The sequence below is a fragment of the Mytilus californianus genome, unplaced genomic scaffold (assembly GCF_021869535.1).
Source record: "Mytilus californianus isolate M0D057914Y unplaced genomic scaffold, xbMytCali1.0.p SCAF_6, whole genome shotgun sequence".
Taxonomy (NCBI): Eukaryota; Metazoa; Mollusca; class Bivalvia; order Mytilida; family Mytilidae; genus Mytilus; species Mytilus californianus.
The window spans coordinates 5,178,528-5,192,710 of record NW_026262712.1 but is presented as its reverse complement, the minus strand read 5'-3'; the positions used below and the strand labels follow the sequence as shown (position 1 = coordinate 5,192,710).

Here is a 14,183-nt window from a genome sequence, read left to right as displayed (position 1 = left end):
ATATTATCTATGAACGATTCCTTATTTCTCTGTCGAACTACTTTTCTTTTGCTATTTCCCTTATACACTCATATATACCAAATCTGTCTTACATGCGTTATAACAGAAAAACTATCCTTAAACAGTAAAATAGTGATATTTAAAGATATCGTTACGAATACATTCGACATATCCTAGTGAAAAAAAGGACATGTATTACAGACACTAAAAGGAATTCTGACGAACGACTTTTTATGAAACAACACAAAACGACTCTTTGTGATAATATCTACTTTTTTTTTATTTCTTCAGATGATTGAAATAACCTTTGTTGTATTGGTCTCTGTGTATGGATTATCATCGGTTCTTGACAGGCAATGGATAACAACCGGACTCAGTAGCATGTATAAGATTGCCATGAATCTTGAAGTTGTCTTCAAATTCTTGTCAATTGGATGCCTTGTGTTGCTTCCATTAATCAGTATAAATAGAATCATCGGTATAATAGCAGTATCGTGCAGCTGGATCAAAGTCGTATATTTAGTAAGCAAAGTATTTTGTAATTTATTTGAGGTTAATTTGTCACAAGTTCGTACATTTTGCATATATAAAATTCCGATCTTAGAGATTATTAACTCTATTTATGGTATTTTTGTCCACAGAAACAGTTAAATAGAAAAAAAAACACAAACAAATATATTTTAAAAAGATATATCGTATAATGTATAAAATGACCTCAAAAAGCATTTATTTGCCGCGTAAAAAGCAGATGTACGAAACAAAAGTACAGAACTCCAAGATATGGATTTGAAAAATAAATTGTTAAATCATTGATGTTAAACATGTTTCCCTTATAGACTGTTTTTACGTATGTTTGATTTCCTGTTATTTATTCTTTGTATCGTTTTATTTTTAAATTATTTTATTTCACAGAATTCTGTTATCATGGCGTTTACACTATCAATCAATATAGTCTTCATTTGTCTTGGTGCGATCTTATTACACGAAGTAAGTAATTAAATTAATTCCTTGATATCAATATGTTAACAGTTAGAAATGCAACAACAAAACTTTAGTGAGAAACTTTCATTTGGACATAAACTATTTACCTTTCCGGATTATTATCCCCTGGTTTTAGGTGGGTTTGCATTTGTCAATAATTAATTGATGATATCACCAATAACCAATATTCTAGTTTTAAATTCGGGGTTAAACATCTCCAAACTGCCAAGACCTATAATCTGACCTGTTGTCAGTCTTTTGCGTTGCTGAAATTGTCAATATCGACAGGGAGTTATAGCGAAAGAAATAATGTATATCGGGGAAAGTTACAAAAGGAATATTCAATAACATATCGACAATCCCATAGAAGAACAAATAACAATAATTTAATTTTGGATGTAAAGCGTCTTCTGATTGGCTGACGTTGTTTTTGTTTATCAGCTCATAGACATAATTTTGTCATGTGACCGTGACGTCATCAACGTTTTGTCATGGTTTACTACGGTTTAAAATGGAATTCAGAATTAAATTATAAGAAATGACTGTAATATTTTTTCTGTCTATTCGAAATAACATAAAAAATGTGGTGCACACTTTAAAATAACTCGCTACGCGGGTTATTCAGTGTGCACCACATTTTTGATGTTATTTCTTCATAGACAGAAAAAATATTACAGTCATTCCTTAAATCAAAACACAAATAACATTATACAAATTACAATATAGAAAACTGAACAGGATGGCTCAGTTTAACGTAATTTGAATCCCCGTATTTATAGTATTGTATAACAACTCCCGATTGTAAGAGTTCTCGTGGCTGGTGATGCCTGCAAAGTAGGAGACGGTTAAAATGATTTAAAGTTTGGAAGACTACCTTGGTGTTGGTACTTTCTTATGCTACTTCTTAACTTACTTATGAGATTTGAACATCAGTAAAATACTGTTGCCTTAATGTGGATGTAAAATGCAAATTGAAATGACCTATTCCACCAAAGAAAAATGCCGAAAGATTTGCGGTTTTTCTAAAAAACATAACTTTGCAGAACACTTCTCATCGTTTATCCTAGTGTATTCATCTATGAATATGATTCATAATTTATCACTGAATAGACCTTAATTATTGAAATGGGAATCTGGACTAGTGCAGTAAAATTGGTATCGTTTATTTTATTTTTATAACAAATAATGTGGAATTGATACGCGAGACCTAAAAAATAAGAAATGTTAAGCATATATTAGATATTTTTTTCAATGAATTTGTTTCAAAGCTGTAAAAACAAACGTAGTTTTGCACTGTGGTACCATTATTTCAGGAATCTGAATGTCAGTATATGGACGCATTAAACCCTGTTATAGTGGTAAGTAAATATCAATGTCAAGATCAGCTGACAATTGCATTTCAACCAACGACGTAACGTTATTGTAATCTAAGCGTAAAACCATGAAATTACACATCGCTCTTTTGATATTTCGAAGCGGCGGATTTGTTAATATTACTAAAAGTTGAAGTGCAAAGTATTTATAAAGCACATCTAAATCTTACATATGTTTAACGTTTATTGTACGTCATAGGTTTGTGTCACGCCACTCATTAATTTTGTGAGCGTTTAATGTCAATAATCTATAAAGAAAAGTGTTAAAAAGAAAATTAAACATTAAGGAACATCAACGTATTTGAATAATGCACACATCAGGTGGAAGTTGTTACTCATAAACAGAATTTACATGTATGTCTTCAAACAATATCTTTGCAGAAGTGTCCAAAAATGAGGGCAACAGTTGGAGTAGGACTTGCCATATTTTGTTCTGAATTCCTAATGCAGGTATCTTTAAGTTTACAATTTTACATTATATACTTATATACATATATAGGTCCTATTAAAAAGAGGACATTCTATAATACGATTTATTTTTATTTGATTACAAGGCAAATATTACATAACTGCTTTTGTCTTTGCAATTAGATGAGAAACATGATATATTCTAAATTACCATTGTGTTTGCTCTGTGATACGTATGGTAGAGAAAAGTGAAATCAACCATTTTCTACATAAGAAAATGCCTGTACCAAGTCAGGAATATGATAGTTGTTGTCCATTCGTTTGATATGTTTTCGTTTTGAATTTTCCTCGGCGTTCGGTATGTTTGTGATTTGACCTTAAAAATCAATGAAATAGACCTTTAAACTTTTTAAACACCGATATAAATATATCAGCATCAACTCTCTAATATCAACTTTTCATGACGGAATTAAACGCTTCGCGTATGCAGAATGTTAAACTGAACTGGTTTTGTAATGCATTTAAGTCCTGTCAAATGGCTACTCCGCTAATAGTATTCTTGGGTACCGACATTCTACTAATGATAAAATTAGGAGATGGGGTATGAATACTCAGTAAAAGTTAAATTGTTAAACAACTTATCGTTATTCATAATTATATTATTTTTGCTAAAAATATATTCATGGTTCTGTAAATAAAGGCAACAGTAGTATGCGGCTGTTCAAAAGTCATAAATAGATTGAGAGAAAACTAATCCGGGTTACAAACTACACCCGAGGGAAACACATCAACTATAAGGAAAAAACAACGGAACAACATAAAAATTAAAATTTCAAACACCAAATAATGCTATTTTAATGTGATCTCTTGTAACAGATCTGCAATACGTTCTAGATGCAAAACATATATTTATTAAGCTATGACAGAAAATCATAATAGATGCAACTGATATTTATTAATGTGTTGATGGTGTTGTTCACGAAAAACAGAAAAGAAATTGGCTGACAGTGATTTGTATGCAATGTATATAGTATATATATATATATATATATATATATATAAACCTTATTGTTCTAAAGGTGTAATACTACCAAATCATAGTACGTCACATCCGGTTGCATACGAAATTAGGTTGAAATTAAATATTAGCTTAAATTTGACCGTTGTAGGTAATTAATTCTATATTTCATTGCGGTAAAACATTTCTGGGTCATAAACATATATCTTGGGTATTTCAAAGCACTATTATTTTTTTATTTGGGGTTTCTATAGAATATTTTTGAACTTGATGTTACATGGTTACTAAAGCTTGTACACAAGTAAAAAAAAGGTGAACATTTGATTGGTTAACTTCTAGAGATGCTTATTTTCTTATATGCAATGAAATGTTTTGTGAAATTTGTTCTTTAGTACTGGACAGGACAAAACTTTACTCAGTCCAATAGTTACTTTATTTGAAGTAAAGATACATTCTGCACAATTTTTTGAAAAGTACAAATTTAACAAAGACTAATAGGGACAAACAATGTTGATATTACACCTTTAGATGCTAAATTCATCGGAGCGTTGACCTGAATTATGTCTTTCTCGTGTAACATGTTCTTACATTATCTAAAGAGAACCCTGCATACAACAGCACATTTCTCACACCTAACAACATAAACAGATGGCTATTTATTTTCACTTTGAATTAGTAAGCTTGGTATGTACCGAACTAAACGAAAGACAAGCATTTGAATAACGATATTAAATAATGAAATGCTTTGTTTTATTTTTCTATTTGGTTATGTATTAGCGCCAGTTATAGAGAATCAAATCTTATTTCTGTTTTTGTGATATGTTTATATGTAATATAAGGAAAACATATTACTTCTTTGAATTTTTTTCATGGTCCTTCTTATTTTTCCCTTGCTAAACCATCAACGCGACAATGGTTGAACTGTTTAAACCTGCTGTACTTTATTTACAAATGTTTACGCAACGTGTCATTAAATAAACAAAGAGTAGAGTATAACAAGTAATTATTCTTTTTTAGGTTTTATCAGTAGCTGTTAATGATAGAAGTCATAAGTACATTGAAAAGATACAGCCTAATGAACAGGACGACACGACGAATGCGGATACAGGAAAAGGACTTTTTCTTATGATTTATGATAAAACATTCAGAAGAAGGTAACCACTGATCTGTTATGAATAAATGCTTGGTTGTAAAACACTGTTGATGTATTTATGACGTGTTCCTCTAAAATATCAGAAAGATTTTGTCAGGATAAAGCATCAATAGAGTTACATGTATAAGAATATATTTTTGTGGGCCAAAAATATCCTTATGTCGTAAAAAATGTCACTAAACAACAAGACAAAGAAATATGTCTTTTGTGAAAAGTTGTCTCATTGTCAATCATAAAAAATCTTCTTATTCTTATTTCAAACACTTTGGGGTTTGTATCCTGCGTGTATCCTTGCATGTCTCTTATAGGATTACACTCAACTTCTGAGTTTAAGAAAGATTCATCATTTGATTTGGAATTTTATTTAATGAAATGTTCACTTCACTGTAGCAATGGTCTTACCTAAGAATCAGTAAATACCTAATTCAAGACTCTTTGTATGGTTATAATACTAACTTAACAGGTATCTGTTTTTTTATATATTTCTCAGTTTGCAGGTAATATATTGTATGTTGTCTGAAACTTTATCATGTTTATTATAATGAGATGTTAATTGAGAACTATATTCCTATCTGCCTAGTCAACATTTAGTATTATCGATTTCTTCTTTATTTGGAATAATTCGATATTTGGTGTAGTACTTTATAACATGGAGTTATAGGTCAAAATATATTTCAAATCTGTCATAAAGACAAGTATTGGTATTGTCATGCTCTTTGACTGGAATATGACTGGGATGTTATTTTCACGTTATTAACAATACGTTGTTTATATTGTCTACGTTGAAATTTTTTTTTGTCTTCTTCAGAAAACCTTTCGTAAACGCAGTAAAGACTGAAGTTATGATTGCTGTTTATTCTGTGATAGCAGTCATTGTACTTGTAAGTATACAATAACGCTTACAATGTAAGTATTGAACGAGTAATATAACAAACCCCTTTAGTTTTGTAGAACTGATTACAGAAGGTCTAACTTTAATGGTTAAACCATATCATAACGTATCATGCATCCTTTCTTTACCTTCACCTCAAACCTGATAATTGAATAAGATCGACGTTGAAAGTGAAAGGGTTAACGTAATGTACAGATGGTCCGACTCCAACTAAGAATTCGAGCACTGTATTCTAATCAACGCCTTCCAAATTGTGGTTCAGTTCAATTGTGAGAGTAATCAGCAAAGATACGATACACTGTCAATACCGATACTGTTTGCTTTTAAGGATGTACTTAGGTGATCTAAGGTGAAATTAAATAAATCAAGAATTTAAAATTGGTACTATAAGCTGGAAGGGTATTAGGTAAGGACCAAAATAAGCTAAAAATTTTGATAGGTCATGGAGCTCCTTTTCAAGATATTTGATTTATAAAATATGGCGGCAAAAGGCTGACTCGGACTTTTACCTTATATTTTCATTGGTTTTATTTGGGTCTCAAATCAAACAAAAGAAAATAAAAAATCTGCTTAAATTTTGTCAAATGACCTTTTATGAGCTACTAAGTCTTATATTAAAAGATAAATAGTTGTTATGGGGCAAAATATTTAACCTTGTATCGTATGGAAAAACACCAAGGATTCCGAACATCTGACACAAATTCCAAACCCTCACCTAAGTACATCCTTAAGGGAATTGGGTTTTCTAACATACGGTCATTTTGAAGTACGTTATAAATCACCTCATAGCATTTCAACATTAATGTGAACAGTATATACTAGATGTGTATTTTATCAAGTAATTTTTCTTCAGTATAATATTGTCAGGAATAATTTAAATCGAACACCTCATACACAATCTTATGACATCAAAAGGGAGCAAAAACCATGACAAAAATAAGAGGTGTATACGAAAAACATACATTCCTATATCTACGGTGATTTTTACCCAACCTAGTTCTTAAAAGTGAAGTACTGGAAAAGTGCTGATGAAATCCCTGGTGAATAACAGTCAGCAAATAAAAATAAACATAGTTGGTATGATTGCCATTGAGACAATTCTCCACTAGAGACCCGATGACACAGACATTAACAACTATAGGTCACCGCACGGCCTTCGACAATAAGTTTAACCCATACCTTAGTCAGCTTTACACGGAACCGAAATGACAAATGTAAAACAGTTCAACTAACGGCCTGATGCATGAGCATAATAATGAACGAAAAACGAATACAAAATAAAGTTTAAAATCAGCATAAAGTGCTTAATTTATCAGATAGATATAAATCAGAAATACACATAAAAAAAAAACACAAGTGAAAATGACAGGGTGTGTATATGTCCCCACAACAAAACAGGACAGATTTGAGAGTACTCACAGTTCATTACGGCTACTTCAAAGCCAATAACAACTAATAAAAACAAACCATGCTTCCTGCTTATGTAAATATTGTATGATTTTTAATTTCAGTTAATCTATATGTTTTGGAGTTTAGTATGAGTTTTTTTTTCACTAAACTAGTACACATTTTTTTTTTGGGCCCTGGTGAAGCCTGCCTCCGAGTGTGGAATGTTCTCGCTGTGTTGTGACCCATCGATGGCTGTTTTCTGCTCTATGGTCGGGTTGTTGTCTCTTTAATACATTCCCTATTTCAATTCTCAATTCCATCTAAGAGTAAAATATCTGTCAGCACCGTTCAACGTAAGAATTTAGTATAATGACGTCATTAACGGTAAGAAAAAACCACGAGGACATAGCGAACAAGTGGTGAAAAACAAATACCGTAGGATGGTGCGAAAAGAACATCATAGTCCAAAAAAGGGAAATTAATCAATAGGAAATGAAACATTGTCCTCTTTGTCGTATATTTAAGTGTAGAGTTTCCGTGTAAAAATAAAATATCTAGATCTAGTAAAGGAAAGTTATCACCGTTGCTGTTTGCTCTATTGAAAACAATCAAAATTATTGAATTTTGGCAGTATAGTAAGAAATATTAAACGAAAAGATATCATCAAAGTCTGAGTTTGGCCATACACTGTGATTCATAACAGTACATTAATAAGTAAGATTGCTATTAAAGAGGCGCTATTGGTGACCTTATGAATACCTTCAACCTGTCGACAAGCTTTATTACCAAAAACTAACCCTGTCCTAAATAACAATATCCTTAGACGTCCAAACGGTGACTTGAGCACCATATAAACAAACGTATCCACCGTTTTCTAAGCATCTCGGTATTATATTTGACCGGATGGTCGATGTATTTATGATAATAACATGCCTTTTTTCATATTGAACCTGGAATCACCCCGAGACTCTCATATCAACCTACGTAACCGGGGCTAATATAATAAGACATGTTATAATCTATTTATCACATATTTAAGATCAAAAGAAAAGAGAAAAATTATCAAATTTAATATTCAATTTACCACAACAGGTAAGATCTAAAAAATCTTCAAAACAAATGTTCAATTCTTCAAGAAATATCATCTCCAGCACTTTTTAACCACTTCTTTTGAATGTTAATGTCACTTTTAGTTATTTCCTTGTGTTAGGGTCTTTCATTTGCTCTACATAGTTGTGTCGCTTTACTTCACTGAGATGAATTGAGTACCGTTGTTGTTTGCCATTGTTGTTAACGACAAAATGACGTCATGTCATTTGGAATCATGGCACAATAATCAATCACCACATTTTGGCCCGGGCAGCAATATGAATCTGACAATTCTGCGGTAATCACATATGCAAAATTCAATGTTTTTTTAACAAATATGTGATAAATAAGGTTATTGATAGTCCAACTGTTTTCAAATGAAAAATTGCAAGTATTCTCTTGTATTTTTTAGATGATTGAAATACCGTTCATTGTACTGAACGCCGTATATGGGCTTTCACACGTGATAGACAGAAAATGGATAACAGAAGGTCTAAGTAACCAGTACATAATGTCTTCATTGGACCTTGAAGTGTTCTACAAATTCTTGTCTATAGGTTCCATTGTAATCATACCTATCATTTCGATTAACCGATTCGTTGGACTAATAGCAATCTCAATAAAACAGACGAAAATACTTTATATCGTAAGTGAAAGACAGGAAATACAATTTGAACATAAATCGACTAAGGTAACATCGTTTCTAATTCGAACAAGAACACAGTTAATCCAATTTTGGATAATGACAACTTTTTTATATTAGCGTTATTCTTAAAGAAAAGGTAAAATTTTTTTGTACTGGTCAAAAACAAATGATGATATATATCTGACAAAGCTTAATATTCTTATTAATTGAAGTTAAAATTTTGAAAAAAAAAAATATTAAACCCCCCAAAAAAAGCGAGACTTTAAAATAGGAATGCGCCATGCTTATTCAAACAAATGTGATTATTTTTAATTCAGGTATGTTTTTTATTTCATTTTATAAGAAAGGTGTTGAAAAAGCAAAAAACTAAATAGTGAATTTAAAAAGGACGACGAGTATTTCTTAGTTTTGTTTGAAAAGTTTACTATATCAACGAAAAGAAATCGAACGTCTATTTTCGTCAAAACCTTTTGTACTAACTTAAAAGTCATAGATGTACGTTAATAAGTTTGTCATTTTTCAGAATTTAATACTGACGATAGTAGCTTCCGTTGTGACCTTTATATTTGTTATTCTGACATCGATTCTCCTTTCTGCTGTAAGTATTAAATTAAAAACTCAGCCTCATTTTAATTCGCCGTTTCAGAATCTAATGCATTCTTGGCAAAATTTTCAAAAGCGTATACCAAAACGTTTTGATTGGTTGAAAAAGTTCTATTCAATTGGAATTCAACCAATGACGAAACGTTATTTTCATTTTTATTACCCCTAATCCTTTAGATTCTGAGATGGTGAATTAAACTATCAACATTGAGATTCAGTATATATACTTGTATGCACATTGTGTTAAACAAGATAGCAACAAAAATCAACAAAGATGGACAGTAACAAAAACAAAAGCAAACACATAAACATAGTTTTATTATTCTTAAATGTGTATCACTTGTTTGTATTCAAAGTATTGTCACATTTGTTTAGATCGAATTTAGGCTAAAATGGCGTAGAAAATTGTCTGATCCTTATGGAAAAATTGAAAATTTAATAGTGTATACCATCAATTGTGTTAATAAATCACAACCAATCTAGTTTAAAACTGTCGTACATGAACATAAGGCACAACCTGACTTTGACAAGAGTAGGATTTTTGTAATTTTTGTATAAAAATGAATAAACCAAATACAAATAAACAGTGACATTTTTAAATAAAGATATGTACAAATATATTGCTTTTTTATTCGAGCGTCACTGATGAGTCTTTTGAAGACGAAACGCGCGTCTGGTGTAAATACAAAATCTAATTCTGGTATCTATGATGAGTTAATTTGCAATATCATCTTGATGATTATATTTTAAATTCATAGACAAATGATTACATTCAGTGTTGTGAATTGAACGGGCACAAAACTTAAGACAATGGATTGAATTTTATCATTTAATCTTGTATTTTAGGAAAACAGTTGTACCTATACTACAGATGGTAGTATTCATGTATGTATCATATAACTTTTGTTTTATATCCAGTCACAAAATCAAATCATGACAAATAAGAAAGTGTTTTTCATTGATGGTTTTTGTGAACCAAATGGCTAAAAATTCGAAAATGAAATAGTTTTTTCATAACTTCTGCATTGGATAAATGACTATATTTCAATATTGTTTATGTCATACATTCTCGGCTTCCAAATATTTGGCTTTGAGCTTGCCTGACAAAGGTAAATCCAGAAAACCGCTACAGACTCAGTAAATTTGTAACGTGTTGTTTTCATATTTGTGAATACTGTTTAAGATGATGGTAACGGAAATATGCAAATTGACATCCTTAACAGTTTTTTCCCGGAACTTTTAAGAATTAATAAAACAAAAATTCAATTTTGACGCAAAAAGTTAAAAAAAAAAAGCGAAAGATAAAACAAAGTATGTAAAAAAAAAAAATACAAACTATATACTTAAGACATCGAATATTTTCAAAAAAGATAGTGCGGCCTCTAAAGTATGACATCAGTCAATATTTCCGAGTACAAAAACCCTCTCACCTTGAAAACGTATTGCAATGTGATGCTTTCAAACATTTAATTATAGTAAGGGTGATTTCTTCAAATTCATGTAAACTATTTAGAAAGTTGAAACTCTTCTCAAAGGCAAATAACGCATGATTGGTCAAAACAAAGGTCAGATAATTGATTCTCATGAATCACAGAAAACTATCTAAAACACCTAGTTATATAACAATAATAAAATGTTGTATATAATTCTTACTCTAAGTCAGAGACAAAATTACGTAGAAATTAACAACTGTATTTTATCGTTCGTCCTTAACAATAAATAAGACCGATACCGCATAGAAAAATACGGACGTTTTTCCATATATATCAAAATTTTAAATTGTCAAATTCATTTGTATCATGTTAATATAATATCCTATGAAATAAAACAGAAACAAGAAATTCTATTTTCTTTTTGACTGTTTTAATACCTAAAACAAACATATTTGTCTTTAATGTAAATTATTTTTCGATTATCATTTCAGTCGTGCCCTGAAATGAATTACATAGTCGGAGTGCTACTTAGTGTACTGATTATTGAAATGTTAATGCAGGTTGGTGCTTATTCAATATATGCGTAGTACAACATAAATTTGAATGAAAAATTGTTTTCAAATACAGATTTTAAGAATGATGTTTTCTACTCACCACTTGCGAAATACATACGGACTTTACTTTCCTTACAAGTCCATACTTTGCAATTAAAATAAAACATCTAGATGATGAAGATAATTACAACCGGCACTACGTCATCTGCATGCTTTACTTTAATTGTATCCACAGTTTTCTTTTATTTCTTTTTTTGTAAACATTATTTTGACTATAGAAAATTTAGAGGGAGGAGGCAGGGTTAAAAAAATTATCAGGTGGTAAGTAGAAAACTTCATTTATAAAATATGCAATTGGAAACAAATTTAGAATTTCATATCATTCATTTTTTTTTCTTTCTACCTGACAAATATACATACGGATAAATTGCAAAGCCTAATCACTTTGGTGGCATAGTAAGTTTATATGGCTCTGCAACTCTTTATGCTTGGTATAATCTTTACTTCATATTACTTGTTCATTCTAAACAAAAACTTCTGTACACTATTCAATATTAACAATGGTTTGTTTTCTTATTGTTTTTTCAATCGAACTGCATATCACAGCAACAATGAGATTTTTTAATGTATACAATCAATGTTTTATATACATATTAGGAAAACACTTTAACAGCCACATTTTAAAAATAAATCTTGATAAAAGTTGTATCTGTAGACCAGTCAGCTGGCTCTAAAATACTCATTTTGGCACCATTACATAAAGCCCAATAAGGTTCTATTTGTATCATACTTTGAGCTTGATCTTTCAAATCTGAATTTTTCATATGCTCTTTCGATCGTATTGACTTACAATTAAAAATTGTTTGTGAAGTTACTGGTGCCAACGGTTCAGAGTTGACCTTTGGCATAACAAAGAAACATGTTTTGAAAAACCGACAATTATTTGACTTTTAAACACGATTCTGAAGTAGATTATTGTTCTAATATTCTATGTTACCATTTGCTTTATTTTATAGATAACTCATGCAGTATTGTCAGTAAAAGTCAAAGACAAAATTAAAGCAAGAATAATGGATAGTTCAAACCCTTTGCCTGAATCAAGAAAAGTATTCCATCGGCCAAGCCATATTCCTGACTCAGACACTAACATTGGTGACAATCATTTAGATTCAGAAAATGCTTAGACACAAAAATGAATTAGACCTCTGTTATTTATTTCTGTAGTATTTTGTTTCGAATTATAATCCCTGAAGTGTGCATGCAAAACGAACTGGGAATTGTTATCCGGTACCTTAGCTAAAATGCTCAAATCGATTGTACCTACTATTTAGAATCATGCTATTGTTTATTAATATTTTTACGTGACTTTTTTATGTTATATTTGTTTTATATATGTTATAAACGCTAGTTTATCTCAAGATAGAAGAATGGAACAATTTGTAGATTTTAATGTCATGAATTTGTACATTCTGTTAAATAGTTAAAGGACATACTATGCTGAGTTATATTGTTTTGTTATTCTTTTTGTCGCATATGTTTGTTCATAGATTTTGCATATTATAAATAAAATTTTGATATTTCTCTTTCTTTTATTGATCTGTATTTCAGCGTTTTGATTTTCAGTAATGAACTGATGGTATTAAACGGAAATGGGGGTTCGCTCTTCGCCTTCGTTGTAACTTTGTGTATTGATTACACAGTGTGTAGCTATTCAAAATGACAAAGTGAATGTATGAAATAATTTGTCGTGAGTACATTTTGCTAATGTTGTAAATCGACTGCATATAAGGTGCTTGTAATGCTTGAATCAATTTGCCGTTTCCGAATCTAAAAGACTATCCTTAATTGTATTATTTGTACCCCGAAAGCAATATTATTTCACTCCAATTATTAAGTTTTTAAGAAGTCTATAACCAATCAACACGTTTTAATGTGCGCTATTGTAAATATTACGAATAATGCACTAGATTATGAAACGGCTTATTGTTTTGATGTTTGGTATCTCCATCTACAAAAGTTAATGCAACAATTTCAGTTTTGTTCTTGACTAGCATAATGTAGCACTTGATTCTTCAACAGAAGGGGTCGATTATTTCTACCCACTCGATTAAAATGGAAAATATTAGCTACTTCAAAACACTTTCATAGACGAATGAATCTTCAAAGGTGGATTTGAATATATGAAGACATAGAATGATTGCCAATACGACAACTCTCCACAACAGGCCAAAATGGCATAGAAGTTAACAACCATCAGTCATCGTACATCCTACAACAAGAAGCAACACACCAATCGCATAGTCAGCTATAACAGTCTTCGAAATGACAAATGTGAACAACAATCCAATAAACTATTATACGGCCTAATTCATGTCCAAAAAATGAACAAACAACAAATATAATACATAAGAACAAGCCATAATAAATGATTCGTATACTCGGAGTTCAGTATTTTTGTGATTTTACTGTATACTACCATTAACAAAAATCATGAACTTTTAAAAAACTTTACGAACAAGTTAATGTTACGAAATGCTTGTTGACTTTTTAAATGTCTGGTCATTGAAACGACTGCAAAACGCATATTAGGATTTTTATCAAACATTTATGCCAACACTACATGAAACACAAGCATCATACAACA

At 30.7% G+C, this 14,183-nt stretch overlaps 1 protein-coding gene across 2 annotated transcripts in view; it reads left to right on the top strand.

The window, feature by feature from the left end:
* Positions 1-13,122, top strand: part of LOC127706996 (uncharacterized) — a 49,234-nt gene extending 36,112 nt beyond the window's left edge. For both annotated transcript variants that reach the window (XM_052211757.1, XM_052211759.1), the window contains 11 exons: positions 292-522; positions 913-987; positions 2,295-2,339; positions 2,736-2,804; positions 4,798-4,934; positions 5,742-5,814; positions 8,716-8,949; positions 9,473-9,547; positions 10,399-10,437; positions 11,477-11,545; positions 12,556-13,122. In XM_052211757.1, coding sequence (XP_052067717.1) covers positions 292-522; positions 913-987; positions 2,295-2,339; positions 2,736-2,804; positions 4,798-4,934; positions 5,742-5,814; positions 8,716-8,949; positions 9,473-9,547; positions 10,399-10,437; positions 11,477-11,545; positions 12,556-12,723 — 1,215 coding nt within the window. In that variant the 3' untranslated portion in view covers positions 12,724-13,122. The remainder of the gene's footprint in view (positions 1-291; positions 523-912; positions 988-2,294; positions 2,340-2,735; positions 2,805-4,797; positions 4,935-5,741; positions 5,815-8,715; positions 8,950-9,472; positions 9,548-10,398; positions 10,438-11,476; positions 11,546-12,555) is intronic.
* The last annotated feature ends 1,061 nt before the right edge of the window (positions 13,123-14,183 follow it).